At 64.2% G+C, this 16,785-nt stretch overlaps 1 protein-coding gene across 1 annotated transcript; it reads right to left on the reverse strand.

The window, feature by feature from the left end:
• Nucleotides 1-502: 502 nt before the first annotated feature.
• On the reverse strand, nt 503-9,524 carry SIX5 (SIX homeobox 5). Its single transcript, XM_077840766.1, has 4 exons — nt 8,773-9,524; nt 4,470-5,689; nt 3,043-3,628; nt 503-2,034 (listed from the first exon to the last, which is right to left on the reverse strand). Exons 1-4 carry the CDS (start codon nt 9,522-9,524, stop codon nt 1,899-1,901), a joined length of 2,694 nt encoding a protein of 897 aa, XP_077696892.1. The 3' UTR covers nt 503-1,898.
• Between the last annotated feature and the right edge of the window lie 7,261 nt (nt 9,525-16,785).

Consider the following 16,785-nt stretch of genomic DNA (forward strand, 5'->3'; position numbering starts at 1 on the left):
AAGGGGGGACCCAAATGCTCTAGCCAGAGTGAGCATCCCAGCCCAGGAGGCTACATACGCATTTAGGGCCACAGGCTCCGGGGCCAGCCTCTCCATCACCTTCCCCACGTGAAGCCCCGCAACTCCCAACCAGCTCAGCAAACAGGGTGAGGCACGGGCAACGCGGCCCGGGTGACAGAGCAGGCTGGTGACGTGGGACCAAGGTGTGATGGTGAAGCTCACAGCCAGGGGGCAAGAGGCCAGGTCTCTTGGTGCCACTCAAGCTGGGGGCTAATGGCCAGGATTACAAGATGGAGGCCATGAGGTAGGGTGGGGGTTACCGAGGGACCAGGCCTGCTGGTGCCCCTCCCCATGGAGACAACCCTCAGCCTGGCCGCCCTTGAGCACTGGCCTGCTGGGAGAGGTCACACGTGGCAGTGGACCCAAGGGGGCAGCTGCTGCCAGTTTCCCGGGCACCCCCCACCCCCACCCCCCACGCTCCCAGCCAGCAGCAGGCCGTGTTATATAGAATATATATTTATGGATATACAAATTTCATACAGTACCAGGATGGATGGATGGACGGACAGACAGACACACAGAGCGCTATGTTAAAAAAAACAACAACCAACAGTAATAGTGTACAGGGATGACGAGGACAGAAGCTTCTTAAAAAAAAAGAATATCGGGTAGAAATGATTGTTCCTCACAAAAAAAAAAAATTGTAGCAAAATGGTGAACATAATAATAATCGTGAGATGCACTAGTACCTGGTGAGAGGAGGGTGGGACAGGAGGCAGTGCCCCAAGATTCAAGTGTCCAGTCTGGGTCCCTCCGCAGATAACCATGGTGCACGGGTGGAGGGAAGGAATCACCGGTGCCACACCGCTGGCTCGCCAGACAGAGCTGACCCCGCCCCCCCGGTTTGTTCGTCTTGGACAGCCAGAGAAACCCAACAGGCTCATGGGAGACCAGGGTGCCGGAGGAGCCCATGGGTGCCATGGTGGGGACAACTTTGAGGAGTCACAATGGAAGCTCTGGATTTTGAGGATGAGGAACCGGGGAAGAAGAGAGGACGACAGGGGAGCCGGTCCCAGATGACAACGAAGGCTGGAAAACCACAAAGAGCAGCTTGTTCCGAGGTGGGTCCAAGAGAAGCCAGCTGCTCCAAGGGGTGGGAACCCATTCCAGTGTGGATCTAGAACCTGGAACCCATTCAGATGATGATCTAGAACCCTGGAAGCTCCAAGGGGTGGGAACCCATTCTGACGTGGTTCCAGTTGCACTGTTGAGGATCCAGTTCCAGTGTGGCTCAAGAACCTGGTGGTTTCCTTGCGGGGGGTTCCCATATTGCCAGGGATCAAGAAACTGGCTACTCCATGAGGCAGGGTTCTCATTGAGACATGGATCTAGAATCCAGTAGCTCCATGGCAGGGGAGAGCTTCTATCCCACTGTAGGTCTAGAAACTGGGTACTCCATGGTGGCAGACAGATCCCACTCCAGTGTGGATCCAGAACCCAGTTACTCCATGGAGCAGAAATCCCAGCCTGGCACAGATTTAGAACCGGATTACTCCGTCAGGGATCTGGTTTGGTGTGGATCTGGGACACAGGAGTCCCATTCTGCTGCAGATCGAGAACCTGGTTGTCCCACAGGGGGAGCGATCCTGTCCCATGGTAGATCTGGACCCAGGCATCCTGTGTGGAGAGGACCCCGTACCAAAATGGCTCTCCGGTAGCTCCGTAGTGAGATTTGAGGGAGTCTAAAGCCTTCAACCAGTCCAACATACCCGCTCGAACAAACCCCACCAGGCTGGCGGGAAATATGGCCTCAGCTGGCCATGACAGGAGCGGCCACCGCTCCATCGTAGTGAATGTTTACAAAAGTTAAATGCACTTTATTTTTTAATATAAAAGATTCAGCTCGTGGGGTGTTGATCCTCCTGCTGGAAGAGTGATTCAAAAACCAGTGAGACCATTAAATACAGCTGGGGCGAGGCGCACCGGGGTGACGGTCCCGGGCACGCTGGAATCACGCAGCAGGATTTGCTCCTTCTAAAAATATATATTTTTATATATATAAAAATTCTTTCATGTAAAAAATAAGAAGTCAGGTGAGTTGGTTTGTAGTGTCTAGGAGTGAAAGGTGGGGAACCCATGAAATTCAGGGGGAGTAACTAGGGATGACTTTGGGTTTCATTCGTAAGATTCACATGCAGCCCCATCAGTGCCATTCCGGCAGCCTACCCGGGGCAGAAATGGCCCAATAATCCCCCGCCCCCATGCACAAGGGGAGCTGGCATAAGGGTTCTTATCCCTGCTCCTGATATAGAGGGCGGATTGGGGGTGTGGCCGGAGCACTCGGCACTGTGGCTATTTGCTGCCCCACAAGGGGCGTGGCGGGGACAGACTATGGGGAACCCCAGGGCAGGACAGGGGAACAGGGAGCCAGGCCCCAGAATTTTCCTCCACCAGAAAACAGTCAGTGGTTCCCGCAGCGACCGACGGGACCTGGGGTCTGATCAGCAGCTGCCCCAGAAACCCCGTTCCCTTAGCACCAAGACCCCGCTGCGCTGCACGGCTCCCACACCCTGCTCTGGGAAGACGCTTAGTGTTTCTAGGAAAGGGGGGGGGGCGGGAGCAGGGGGAGAAGGGAGCAGCTCATTACCTCAAAGCCCATTAATGCCTGCTTTTGTCCTGCCCCCTCTAAGCCACAACAGCTGACACTCCCTTCCTGAGGGCCTAGGAGCTTGCCTGGCAAGAGCCAGATTCCCTTCCCCCCACCCCGAAGTTTGGAATTGTAGTGTTTGGTCATGGGCCCCCCCCAGATGCAGCCTCGGATCCGGCACCTCCCAACTGCCCAGAGCCTTTCAGGCACCCACAGCGTCAGGGCCCCCTGGCAGCAGGATCCGGGGCGAGGGCTCGGGGATCTACAGATGTCTGAGAGTTTGGATCTGATGCACTGGGGGCAACGAAGGCATGGAGGGGCCAAGACCTGGCCCCCCAGGAGGCGGCTCCCTGGTCCCATCCCGTGCTCCCCCCGCCCCCCGCCGAGCCTCTTACAAGTCCAGGGGCTCCTCCACCGGCACCGACTGCAGCTGGGTCAGCACCTTCTCGTCCGAGTCGAGGCCCTCGGGATCCAGGGGGTCGCTGCCTGAACTGCCCAGCAGCAGCCCCTCGCCCTCGGGCAGCAGGAGGCCACTCGGCTCCGTGCCGTCCAGCACCTCCACCGCCCCCTTCTCCATCTCGAAGAGCCCCTCGGTGCCAGCCGCTTGCATCTCCATGCCCGCCGAGCCGGGCCACGCTGCCGGCTGAGGCAGCGGGGACAGCACCAGGCCCTCCTGGGGGAAGTTCGAGAGGATGCCAGGCTGGCGGCCAGCCACACCGTCCGCCCCAAAAGCCAAGGCCGGCTGGCCCGCCCCGGCACCCTCGGAGTTCACGGGCCCTGGGATGGGGGCGCTGGTGGCTGTTAGAGGCGCCGTTTCTTGCTTGATGGGCAGGGCCAGGCTGCCAGCGGGGGCGGAGAGCACCGGGGACATGAGCATGGTGGCCGGGAAGGTGGCAGTCAGGATGAGCTTGCCCTGCTGGAGCGTCATGCCGGTGAGGATGGTGCCGCCACCCGGCACTGGGTTCGTCAGGAGGAAGTTCCCTGCAGAGGGGAGAAGAGGGGGGCAGGGGGAACCCACAGGCCTCAGATGGGTGAGGGTCATCGTCCCTTGTACAGCTGAGGGGAACAGAGCGGAAAGGACTAGCCCATGGGCACCCAGCAAGTCATCAGCAGAGGTGGCACGAGAACCCAGGAGTCCTGGCTCGCACCCCCTGCTCTAACTACTAGACCCCACTCTCCTCCCAGAACTGGGAACAGAACCCAGGAGTCCTCACTAGAGCAGGAGGGGCTGGGAGCCAGGTCTCCTGGGTTCTATTCCCACTTCTGCCACCAACCTGCTGGGGGACTTGGGTCAGCCCCTCCTGCTCTCCGTGTCTCAGGCTAAAAGGGGCCAGCCTGACCCTCCCCTGAGCCCCAGCTAGCGAGCCCCCAGGCCAGAGACACCCCTCCGCCCCCACACACACAGCCAGTCCTGTACCCGGACCCGCGCTGGAGCAGAGCTTGGAGAGACATGGGGTCTTGGTGGAAGGACTCAAGGACTCCCCCAACCCCCTGGAACCTTGTCTTAGGGTTCAGCGCCCTTCCGCCCCCCCCCCAAACACCCACAGCCCCAGGACTCCCTCTGCTTCATCGGTGCTCCAAAATAGTCTCCCCATGGGCCCGGGTCCACACCCCCTCTCCCCAGCCTCTCCCCAGCCCTCAGGTCCTTCCTCTAGAACTTCTCTGACCTCCCCCCACCCCGACCTGCGGGCCAGGGGCCCCCCAGCCCACGCAGCCCCCAAATCCACCTGGCCCGGGCCCCAATCCTCCCCCAGTCATTCCAGCTGCGCCCCCCCGGCCAGGGCAAACGCAGCCAGCCCCTCCCTCCCCCCCCCGCCCGTACCTGGCGCGCCGGCAGGCAGCTGCAGCGTGGTCACGCCCACGTTGGCATTGATGAGGTGCACGTTGCTCTGCCCCACGGCCCCGCCGGCCGCCTGCGGAGCCCCCACCTTGAGCGGGGCGGCGCTGGCCAGGATCTGGATCGGCCCCACCCCCTGCTGCAGCGTCACCACCTGTGACGTGGGCACCACTTGCGGGAGCGAGAGGAGCTGGGAGCCCTGGGGCACCGACAGCAGCTGCGGGGCGGGGGCCCCCTGGGGCACTGAGTAGACCTGGGTGGGTGAGAGCGGCACCGTCTGGGGAGGGGACAGCACCGGGGTGCCTGGGGCCGGCTGGCACAGGGGCACCACTTGGGAGGGGGGCGAGACCTGGGAGATGGGGATCAGGGGCGGGGCGGGGACGTGGACCACGGCTGGCACCGGGGCAGCCTGAGCTGGCCCCGGGATGGGCGAGGTGAGGGCGGGGAAGGACAGCAGGGGAGAGCCCTGGAGGAGCGGGGTGGCAGCCGGGGGAGGCGACGTCACGGGCAGGGCCTGGCCAGGCTGAGAACTGGGCACCACGTGGGAGAGGGGGACGATCTGGGAGCCGGAGGCCACCGGCTGGGGGAGCGCCGGGGCCGGGCAGGGGGCTTCCTCGCCCGACGGCACCACCTGGGGCACTGAGCTGGCCGGCGCGGGAAGCAGCACCCCCTTCGGGTCGGACGCGGCTGGGGGAAGGAACGTGGGCACCTCGGACAGGGCCCCGACCGCCTGGCTCTCCTCTGTCTTCACCTCCAAGGTGCCCGGGCTGAACACCAGAGAGGGCAGTGACTCGCCAGCTTCCGCCTTGATGTCAGGCCTGGCCGAGGCGGCCGGTGGCGACTCCAGGCCAGTGCCCGTTGGGGTCTTGGCCCCCGCCAGGGCGGCGCCGTTGAGGAGCACGGGCGGGGTGGGCGCCACAGGGCTCAGGGTGATGGTCTGGCTGTCGCCCAGCGCCAGCCCGTTGATGAGCACCCCGCCTGGCGCCTGGAGCACAGAGCCGCTGTTCAGCAGCATGGCCTGCGGGCCGGCCGTGGTGATGAAGTTGCCGTTGAGCAGGATGGACGAGGCCCCGGCGGGCGCCGGCAAGAAGAGGTTCCCCGAGGCGCTGGCCCCATCCGGCCCGGCGGGCGTCCCCACGGCCAGCTCAGTCTCCTCCAGCCCCCGGCTTGACTCGTCCTCCGTGCTGGGGTTCCCGTCCGACTCGCTGCCGGGAGAGAGGGACTGTCAGGGGCGGGGGGTTAGCCGGAACTGTCGTCCCCCCTCTAGCTGCAGCCTCTGCCCCCACCATAAAGGGGGCTGATATCCAGAGAGTAATGAGAGATAGCATGGCCCAGTGGGTAGAGCAGCCAACTGGGCCTTCAGAGACTGGAGTTCTAATCCCAGCTCTGGCTTGCTAGGTGAGTGCCTTCCTCACCCCATGCCTCAGATTCCCCACTGTATAGTCAGACTGCCAGCTCCTGGCGGCAGGGCCTGAGCCGGGTTAGGATCTTTTGGGCCAGTGAGTTTGACAGCGTTGAAAGCTCCTGACCCCCCTGCCTCCCGACGGCTCAGTTACCTCGTGACACAAACCTACCTGGGGTCCGCAGGCTGCACCACAAGTAGGAAAGTTCCCCAGCAACCCAAGAGTTCCCCACCCCCGGCAGAGTCCCAGCAGGACTGATTCCAGCCAGAGGGGGGTCCTCCAAGCCCACATGGCCAGAGCCGGAGACCCCGCAACTCTGCTACCTACATCACAGGCCATGAACTAGATCCCCAGCTGGGGTCAATCATCCTCGCTCCATTGGAGTCTCTGGGGCTGCGCTGATCTCCCTCGGCCAAGGCTCTGGCCCCCCAGAGCTACGGAAGGCAGCAGAGACCCAGCGCTAAATTCGTTGCGGGGTCTCAGAGTCGTCACCCCCCCACCCCCAGCAGTCGGGCATCGGCCTCCCCACACCACGCGGCAGGGATACAAAGAGCTGCGACACAGAGATCCAGCCGTCCCAGGCCACGTCTCCAGCCCCACGGGTTTGCACCAGGCCCCAGCCTCCCCGGACCCAGCTTCCCTAGGCCCCAGCCGGGGGAGGACACCAGCACCGGCTGGAAGGTGAAATCACCAGGATGCCAGAGAGCTGGGGGTGGAGGAAGGGGGGGTCTCATATTTCACAACAAAGGGAGAGAGTTGGGAACAGCCCCCCTTCCCCTCATCGGGAGAGATGGAAGACACCAAGTCAAGACACCTCTCCACACACTTCTTGTACTGAGGGTGTATTGGGTAAGGGCCTGTCCCCCACCACCACTCTTCCCCCCGGGAGCGGTGTGGGGAGGGGGCGCTTCTCTTGCCATGGGTCCCAGCACTGTGGGGGGATGAGTTGGGTGCATATGGTTTGGGGATGCACCTAGCTCTCACTGCAGGGTCCCAGCACTATGGAGAGGTGGGTTAAGGTGTGCATGGTTTGGGGGTGCACCTTGCTCTCATGGGGGGAGTCAGAGCATTGTGGGGGATGGGTCAGGGTGCATAGGATTTCGGGGTGCATCTAGCTTTCTCTGGGGGCTCCCAGCACTGACTTCTGACCCTGTAGGGGGAGATGTTTATGAATATGTGGGGGCTGCCAACACCTCTTATTGGGGTTGCTGGCCTGTCCCTGGGGAGAGATGGGAGGGGTGCATGGAGTTTTGGGGTGCACCCTCCCAGCTCCTCTCCTGCCCAGGGATGAGATCTGGGGAGGGAAGCTGTCCCTCTTGCTGAGTGGTCCCAGTCCAAAATGGGGTCTGCCTGGGTGATTTGGAGGTGCTGTTGCAGGGCTCTTCCTGTGTCTATTACTGGGTGCCCTCCTGCTGCAGGGGCTGTGTTATTTTCGGGGTCCCTCCAGAATCCTGGGGCTTCCCAGCCCCTCGCATCGAAAGAGATTCTTCCTTTCCCTGGGGACACATCTTCAAAGTTCCTATAGGTTCTTGGGGTCCCCCTTTCCCTGCAGCAGGATGAGATATTGGGGTATCTCCTCACATCTAGCTGAGGATGCCTGCAGAGGGGGGGGGGTTCCTCTTGCTAGGGTTCCCTTCACCCTATAAGGGGACGCCTGCAAGAGGTCAAGGTCCATCCTCCAACCTCTTTTGGAGGTCCCTGCAGGGGGTGCCTATGGGATCCAAAGAGGGGGTGAATAGGATTGAGGGGGGATCCTTCCAGGGGGAGCTGAATAGGATCTTTGGGGTGTGTAGGATCAGGTTGGTGTGCTTGCAGGAGAGGGCTGTATAGGATGGGGTGCCTGCGGAGGAGAATCTGGGGTGTATAGGATCTGGGGGGGCCCCCAGAGAAAAAATGTATAGGTTCTAAGAGTTGTAGGCTCTGGGGGGTCCTAGCAGAAGAGGGTGTATAGAATCTGGGGCTGTCCCTGCAGGGGGGGGGTATAGTATTGGTGTGTAGGGGGGTGTCGTTGCAGAGGGTGTAGGCTCTGGGGGCTGCATAGGATCCAGAGAGGTCCCTGAAGAGGGAAGATGTACAGGATCTCCGGAGTACAGGACCCCAGAAACGCCGGCTGCAGAGAGGGGGCTTTACAGGCTTTCGAAGTGGGGGCGGGAGCGAACAGAGTGAGCTGCAAAGTCTCGGGGTGGGGGGGTGTTTCTCTTATGGGAAGTGGGGGTGCTGCATGGGAAGTGTTCCCTGCAAAATTTTCCCATACCGGGCTCTCAAGGGAGAGGGTGTCCCGCACCCGCAGAGGGAGGAGGTTCCTGTGCGGGGCTCTCGGGGGAGGGGAGCTCTGGCCAGGCTCTCAGGGGATCCCTGCAAGTGTGGGGCCTGTCGGCGGGTGGGGGGGATACGGGCTCTGGTTCCCCGCAAAGGAGGGGGGCTGTCCGGGCTCCTGGGGGGGGGGGGCGCGCTCGGGTTCCCCGCAGAGGGTGGGGGGGGCTGTCCAGGCTCCCGGGAGGGAGGGGGAAGCCTCGGGGTTCCCCGCAGAGGCTGAGGAGGGGCTGTCCGGGCTCGCGGGGGGGGTTTCCCGCAGAGGGGGGGGCTGTCCGGGCTCCCGGCGGGGGGGCGGGTTCCTCGCAGAGGCTGGGAGGGGGCTGTCTGGGCGCGCGGGAGGGGGCGGGTTCCTCGCAGAGGCTTGGGGGGGGGGGGGCTGTCCGGGCTCCCGGGGGGGGGGCTGTCTGGGCTCGCGGGGGGGGGGCGGGCTCCCCGCAGAGGCTGCGGGGGGGGGGCTGTCTGGGCTCGCGGGAGGGGGCGGGCTCCCCGCAGAGGCTGCGGGGGTTGGGGGGCTATCCGTTCTCTGGCGGAGTCCGGTCTGGAGGGGGGGGATCCCCTCCCCCCTTTACCTCTTGCTGGGGGTGCCGGCGCCTCCCCCGCTGCGGTCCCGCTGCCGCCGGTTCTTGAACCAGTTGCTGACCTGGGTGAGCGAGAGGCCGGTGTCGCGGGCCAGGCGCCGCTTCTGCTCGGGGCTGGGGTAGCGGCTGCGGCCGTAGGAGTCGCGCAGGGCGGCCCGCGAGCGGCGCTTGAAGCAGTACACCGTCTCCTCGCCGTCCCAGATGGTGCTGGGCAGCGGGAACTTCTTGCGCAGCCGGTACTTGTCCACCGCGCCCAGCGCCCGGCCCCGGGCCGCCTCGGCCTCGCGGTAGCGGGCGCGCAGGTAGAGGTCCTGGAGGAACGGGTGGTGCGGGGCGGCGAAGGGCCGGCTCTGCACCAGCCGGTACAGCTCCCCGAAGTCGCCGCGCTGGAAGGCCAGCAGCGCCCGCGCCTTGGCCAGGCTCTCCCCGCCCGCCGCCGGCTCCGGCTCGGCCGGCAGCGAGCCCAGGAAGCGGCCCAGCCGGCCCGGGTCGCCGGCCTGCAGCAGCGCCTCGCACACGCACGACACTTGCTCCGGGGAGAAGCGCGGCGGGGCCGCCGGCGGCGGGGAGCCCGCGGGGGCGGCGGCGGCCGGCGGCGGGGAAGGGGGGGCGGCCGCTAAAGTTGGCAGAAGTTGACGGGACTCGCCTGCCGGCGGCGGCGGCGGGGGCGGGGGCGGCGGCGGCTGGGGGGCCCCCCCCGGGCCGCGGCCGGGCGCGGCGGGATCCGCAGGGAAGGAAGCCATGTTCGGGGCTCGGGTGCCTCCTCCCCCGCCCTGCCCCCCCCCCCGCGTCCCCTCCCCCTCTGTTCTTCTTTCCCCCCCCCTCCCCGCGTCGCCGCCCCCCAATCCTCGACCCCCCCCTCCCCAGTCCCCCCTTCTCACTTGCCCCCTCCCGCCCCTTCCCCAGCCCCCCGTCACTCCCCGGGCTCCGCCCCCTGCCCCTCGGCTCCGCCCCCTCTTCCTCCACTTCCAAAGCGCCAGCCTGGCTTGTCCCGTTCACACACAAAGGGAGCGTCGCCAAAAAACAGCTTCCTTCCTCCCCCCGCCTCCCGGCCAGCTCTGCCCGCCGTCCCCGGCCCCCATCTGCCCCTTTCCTCCCGGCGCCGCCCCCGCCACTTTGCAAAAGTTTCCAAACACGTTGCCACGCGGGGAGGGGGGCGGATCCCGGGGCGCTCGCGCCGCTTGGCCAAAGTTGGCGAGTGCTTGCAGGAGCCTGCTGGTGGGATGCGGCTCTTTCCCCCCCCACCCCCCCAGCCCCGGGGCCTAGCGAGCCACACCCTCCCCCGCCGGGCGCAGGGAGACGCGGCTGCTCAGCGGGAGGCCAAGCCTGGGCAGGCGACTGGCCGCAGCCAGCGCGGGGGAGGGGGCAGGGCCGTTGTTGTCCGGCCTCGGGGTCGGGGTGGGCAGCGCCTGCCCTCCCCTGGCCTTTCTGGGCCCGGGGGAGCTGGGGGGAGGGTCTGGGTGCGCGGGGCGGGGAGCCAGGAGCGGGCCTGGGAGGAGCAGAGCCGGGGGCTGGGGGGGCTGGGAGCAGAACCGGGGGCTGGGTGCGGGGGGGGGGCGGTGTCCATGGCGAACCCACCCTCGGGACTATTCTGAGCCTGGTGACTGCTCAGGCCACCATCCGGGGCTCCAGTCGGGGCTGAAAGCGTCTCCCCAGCAAAAGGTGGCTCCGAAGTTTTGCCCTTATAACCCCCCCTACACCCTTCCCCTGCCACCCCCAACCCCCCTCCGCCCCAATGTCTTGCCATTTCGGTGGGGCCCCGCGGGTGGAGCTGCGCTGGGGCCCGGTTGCAGGGATGTCACTGCGGCGGGCCGGGCTGGGGCTAGTTGAGCTGGGGCCGGCAGAAAGAGAAGGAGAATCTGGGGTGTACCCCCCTCGGGAGCCCGGACAGCCCCCCCCCCCGCGGGGAACCCGAGGCCCCCCCCGGGAGCCCGGACAGCCCCCCTCCTCTGCGGGGAACCCGAGCCCATATCCCCCCCCCCGGGGAGCCCGGACCGCCCCTCTCCTCTGCGGGGAACCCGAGCCCATATCCCCCCACCCACCGACAGCCCGGACAGCCCCCACACTTGCAGGGATCCCCTGAGAGCCTGGCCAGAGCTCCCCTCCCCCGAGAGCCCCGCACAGGAACCTCCTCCCTCTGCGGGTGCGGGACACCCTCTCCCTTGGGAGCCCGGTAGGGGAAAATTTTGCAGGGAACACTTCCCATGCAGCACCCCCACTTCCCATGAGAGAAACACCCCCCCACCCCGAGACTTTGCAGCTCACTCTGTTCGCTCCAGCCCCCACTTCGAAAGCCTGTAAAGCCCCCTCTCTGCAGTGGGCGTTTCTGGGGCCCTGTACTCCCCAGATCCTGTACATCTTCCCTCTTCAGGGACCTCTCTGGATCCTATGCAGCCCCCAGAGCCTACACCTCTGCAACGACACCCCCCCTACACACCAATACTATACCCCCCCTGCAGGGACAGCCCCAGATTCTATACACCCTCTTCTGCTAGGACCCCCCAGAGCCTACAACTCTTAGAACCTATAAATTTTCCCTCTGGGGGCCCCCCCAGATCCTATACACCCCAGATTCTCCTCCCAGGGCAGTGCGTGCGGCAGGGGTTGGTATGGACAATGGAAGAGCCATGGGCTCGTCTGGGGGTTCCCCCACAGCCAATCTCCTGCCCCGCTCCTCACAGTGCCCCCTACTGAGCCAGCCCAGGGCTGGAGTAGCCAGGAGCTCATAAGAACGGTCAGACCAAAGGTCCATCTAGCCCAGTGTCCTGTCTTCCGTCAGTGGCCAATGCCAGGTGCCCCAGAAGGAAGGAAAAGGTCATCATCAAGTGATCCATCCCCTGTTGCCCATTCCCAGCTTCTGGCAAACAGAGGCTAGGGTCACCATCCCTGCCCATCCTGGCTAATAGCCCTTGATGGACCTTTCCTCCATGAACTTATCTAGTTCTTTTTTGTTATAGTCTTGGCCTTCACAACATCCTCTGGCAAGGAGTTCCACAGGTTTGTGTAAAGAAATATCCCCTTTTGTTTGTTTTAAACCTGCTGCCTACTAATTTCATTTTGTGCCCCCCCCCCCCACGCAGCCAGCGCCTCTGACCCACTCCCTACAGTGTGGTTGATGTGTGTGGGATGTGGTTGTTGGCGTGTGGGTGGCTGTCCATGCCGGGGGTGTATCTGTTCCTGAGTGCGGCTGTTTTGGTGCTTGTGCGGGGTTGTCAGTGTGTTCGGGTGCTACAGTGGGTGGTCAGTGCAGGTCAATTGTACGTGTCAATTATGCTTGTCACTTGTATCAGGCTGTGGTTGTGGGGTTGTGTATGTGTGTCACTGTGGTTGTGGGTTTGTGTCTCTCTGCCCCCCACATCCCCAGGCTCTGACTGCCCCATGGCTGGGTCCCCCAAGCATTGGTCACCCCTGGGGGTGGCATTGGGGTCCCAGGGTGGGTTTCAGGGTGGAGATGTTTCGAACAGCTGAGTTGGGAGAGGGCCGGGTTGGGAGCCCAGAGAGGACGGGGTGGGCCAGTCCTGGGGACAGACAGGAACAGCTGCCTGGCAAGGATGGGGTGGAAAGCAGCCACCATGGCTTAATACCCGTGCCAGGGGTTAGGTTACCAGCCATGCCCCCCCTTGGCTTGCTGGACAGCCCCAGCCCATGGGGGCAGGCGGGGACAGCGGGGGTCCATGGGGCTGGGGTAGCGGAAGAGGGGTTAGCAATGTACACGGCTCTGCTGGTGCCCCTCACTCCCAACCTGCAGGCCCCTTCTAGCCCAGCCCTGGGTCCTTCCTCCCCCCGCCCCAGTTCTACCAGGGTCCATGGCAAAGGCAGCCCTTGCAAAGCCCTCCGCTCCCGGGGAGCGGCTGAGCCTATGGGACGTCTCAGCCCACCCCTAGAGAGCTGGGGCCACACAGAGCAGGCCCGGGCCCCTGAGGCTGGGGCTGCACGTCCCAGCCGGGTTCTGGCTGGAGGGAGCCCAGTGGCCGCTGCCCTGTCCCTGGGGGTGTCAGCTGTGCAGACCCAGCGGTGGAGGGTGCCATGGGCAGGAGGGGGCAGCCAGGGGGCGGGGGGAGCTCTAATCCGCTGTCCTCTGCTGGGCAGGATCAGAATTGCCCATCAGCATGTCATAGACCCTCCCTGCAGCTGGGATTCTCTGGCTTGGGGTGGGGGCTGGCAGAGGCTGGGTGCTCTCCTCACTCTCGCCTCCAAGGGCCAGAAGTAAATCAGGCCCAGATCCACCAAAGTCATCTTCCCCCCCCCCCCACAAAAATAATTGCCCACCCCCCCGGGGTCATTGATCACCCCCTCCAGAGAGACTCGCAGCAACATGTGGGCCTGGGCGAGCACCAGGGCCTGTATCCAAGCACCCAGCCTTCAGCCGGGGAGTGAGACACAGGCAGAACCTGGGACTCAGGTGTGGGCTCCCCCCACAGCCAGCTCCTGCCCCGTTCCCCACAGCACCCCCTGCTGGGAGAGTCCGGGGCTGGAGTAACTGGAGGCTCCTGCCCTCCTCCTCACAGCACCCCCTGCTGGGAGCGCTGGAGAACACGGTGCACTGGAGTGTTTTTGTCCATCCTAGCGATGTAGCCGGAGAACCTGCCATGCGGCCTTTGAATCTAACGGGCGACTGGAGGCTGGCCAGGCCCTTGTGGGACGGTGACATTTCACACATAGTCAGACCACGTTATGCCTATTTGGCACTGACAGTATGTCTGGAAAGCCTCCAGGCGCTCCAGGTCTGCCTGTGTAGGGGCCAGGTTTCTGACCGTACAGCAGTCTAGGGAGAACACAGGTTTGATGGACCCTGACCTTGGTCTCAGTGCAAAGACAGTCTTGCGTCCGCAGTGAGACCTGGACTCATGCAGGAGGTGGCGAGATCTCTTGGTGGGGGAGCGTCCCGTTCGCTGCGACCAGGTTGAACTCTCGGTAGATGAACTCATAGAATGTCAGGGTTGGAAGGGACCTGAGGAGGTATCTAGTCCAACCCCCTGCTCAAAGCAGGGCCAATCCCCAATTTTTGCCCCAGATCTCTCAATGGCCTGCTCAAGGATTGAACTCACAACCCTGGGTTTAGCAGGCCAATGCTCAAACCTCTGAGCTATCCCTCCCCCCAACTCATCCCCCTTCTCCATGGCGCTCAACCCCACCTGAACCCGGGGTTCTGCTGGCCCAGCTCCCAGGTCTGGATCTTCATCTTCTGCCTGGAGACGTCCGACCCCACAGTGTGGCGGGTGGGGCTGAAATTGTTTGACTTCCCCACCAGCCAGGCAGCGCCCGGTCGGTGAACACGTCTTGACCAGCCTTGATTCCGATGGGTGGCCCGGCAAGTCCTACTAGCCAGTCGCCAGCTCGACAGAACTGGGCCGGGGAGGGGGGGGGGACGGGACGTCCCTGCTGCGCCCCCAGGGTTGTGTAGAAACATGGTGAGAGCCAGGAGCCGGGGCATGTTCCGGTACGGGTGTGAAAATCACGCGCCAGATTTAGCAGAACACCTGGGGCACCAGCTCCTTTCACTGCCAGGCGAAGTGCTGAGTGGGCGACCGAATCCAGAGCCACTGTGCAGTGGCTATTTGCCCCATAAAGCAGGCGGTTAAATTCTCGGTGCGGCTCTGTCGAGGAGCGGCTGCGTCCCACCGGGCAGAATGTGAGTAAAGCCTGTCCCAGGGCCCGGGGACCATGAGATCGGCCTGTAGCTGCCCCACTCGGGGCGAGAGCCTCCCCCCTACTGGGATGCTGCCTGTCCGTTCTGCTGGCACTTTGCTTAGTGCCTGACGCAGGCCGATGGTAGGGTGCCGCTGGGCTGCAATAGCTGCCAGGTCAGCCACACGGCCAGTCTCACCTTCTCGAGCGATGCTGGATCACGGCTCCTCCCTGGGGCCGCAGCCCTGTGGTTTGCCCGGGTCCTGTAGCCGCAGGCCCGTGGCTCAGAAGGAGCCGCCTGGCATCAGGATGGAGGTCTGGGATGGCTGTGCCTGGCTCTGAAGTCAGGACGCAGGGGCAGGCTGTCGCGTCCTCTGCCGCCCTGGCCCCAGGATGGGCACACCCAGCCCGGGGCGCTGGGCTGTCAAACGCTCTGGCACCAGGCACTTTCCCGAGATCTCTGGGATTGAGCCGGAGCTGGGAATCTGCAATGCCAGGTGTGACATGGTTGCTCCGCAGAGGCCACGGGCCGCAGTAGGCGACAATGGTCTCTGTAACCCACCCATGCCAGGGCTTTCCCGGGCACCGACTGGGAGCCATTTCCACTGCTGCGGGGGGTCAGGGTTCACCGCTTCTGTCCCACCTACTGCAGCCCCAGTCAGCCTGGTGCTGGACATAGGGTGGGGGAGGAGCTGGTGCGCAATGCAGGTGCCTCCGAGAGGGACAGCTCAGTGCCAGGGAAGGCGGGCACTGATGGGACAAGAGGGGACCCAGGTCGGGCACCAGGGGAGCAGATATCCCGGTGGGGGGGTGGGGTCTGGCCTGGCAGGTTGTGGTGGGGGAATCACAGGAGTAGACAAAGGATCAGGTGAGATGGTGGCAGCTGGGCTTAGAGACCTGCCCGCCTGGCACATGCTCCCTGGCCAAAGCCTCGGCTGGGACAGGTTTCACCTGCTGCTCCAGCCTGGTCGTTTGTAGGGCCAGTGTCTGGCCTGTGTTTGTCACCAGCAAAGGTGGGAACTTCCAAGGCTGTGAGCTTCCTTGGAGCAGTGCCGGCCCCTCAGGCCAATCGAGAGCCTGGAGTCCCAGTGCAGCACCCGACGCACCAAGCACCAGTGCCAGGGTTCGCACGCAGCCCCATGGGCAGCACCCCGTGCCAAGGAAAGGAGCCGTGAAAGCTCCTAGGGAGTCAGGAGAGGGGGATCAGCCCCTCCCCATCCCCTCGAGGCCCACGCTGCTTCGCCTAACCCCCTGCCCCGCCCCTCACAAGGGATAAGCCTGAGCTAGGGGCGCCGTCTTGTGGCTGATTGTAGAACTGCAGATATGCGAGACGCCCATGATAGGTATGCAGGGCAGTGCGCTGCCTAGTGGTTAGAGCGGGAGGGGGCTGGGAGCCAGGACTCCTGGCACCCCCTTCCCCCACACTGCCGCCTTCCCCCCAAACCCCAACAGTGCCCCCTTCTCCCCCACACCCAACACTTTCCCTTCCCCCCACACCCAACACTTCCCCTTCCCCCACACTGCCGCCTTCCCCCCAAACCCCAACATTGCCCCCTTCTCCCCCAAACCCACACTGCCCCTTCCCCCCACACCCAACACTTCCCCTTCCCCCCACACTGTTGCCTTCCCCCCAAACCCCAACATTGCCCCCTTCTCCCCCACACCCAACACTTCCCCTTCCCTCCACACTGCCTCTTCTCCCCCAAACCCCGACACTGCCCCTTCCCCCCACACTGCCCCCTTCCCCCCAAACCCAACACTGCCCCCTTCCCTCTACACTGTCCCCCTTCCCCTCACACTGCCTCTTCTCCCCCAAACCCAACACTGCCCCCTTCCCCCTACACTGCCCCCCCTTCCCCACACACTGCCTCTTTCCCCCAAACCCAACACTGCCCCCTTCCCCTCACACTGCTCCCTTCTCCCCCACACCCAACACTTCCCCTTCCCTCCACACTGCCCCTTCTCCCCCAAACCCAACACTGCCCCCTTCCCCCTACACTGCCCCCCTTCCCCACACACTGCCTCTTCTCCCCCAAACCCAACACCGCCCCCTTCCCCTCACACTGCTCCCTTCTCTCCCAAACCCTGACACTGCCCTTTTCCCCCTCAAACCCCAACACTGCCCCTTCTCCCCCAAACCCACACTGCCCCTTCCCCCCACACCCCAACACTTCCCCTTCCCTCCACACTGCCCCTTCTCCCCCAAACCCCGACACTGCCCCTTCCCCCCACACTCCTCCTTCTCCCCCAAACCCCGGGGGGCAGGTCCCACAGCAGTTGCAAGGCCGGGGAGTGAGCTCTGGTGGCCCGGCTTTAAGGGAGCTGGGGAGCCTGCAATTCCCCCGAAGGGCACAGGGGGGCACTGTTGCTGCAGGA

Source organism: Eretmochelys imbricata, chromosome 23, assembly GCF_965152235.1.
Source record: "Eretmochelys imbricata isolate rEreImb1 chromosome 23, rEreImb1.hap1, whole genome shotgun sequence".
In the NCBI taxonomy this organism is placed as follows: Eukaryota; Metazoa; Chordata; order Testudines; family Cheloniidae; genus Eretmochelys; species Eretmochelys imbricata.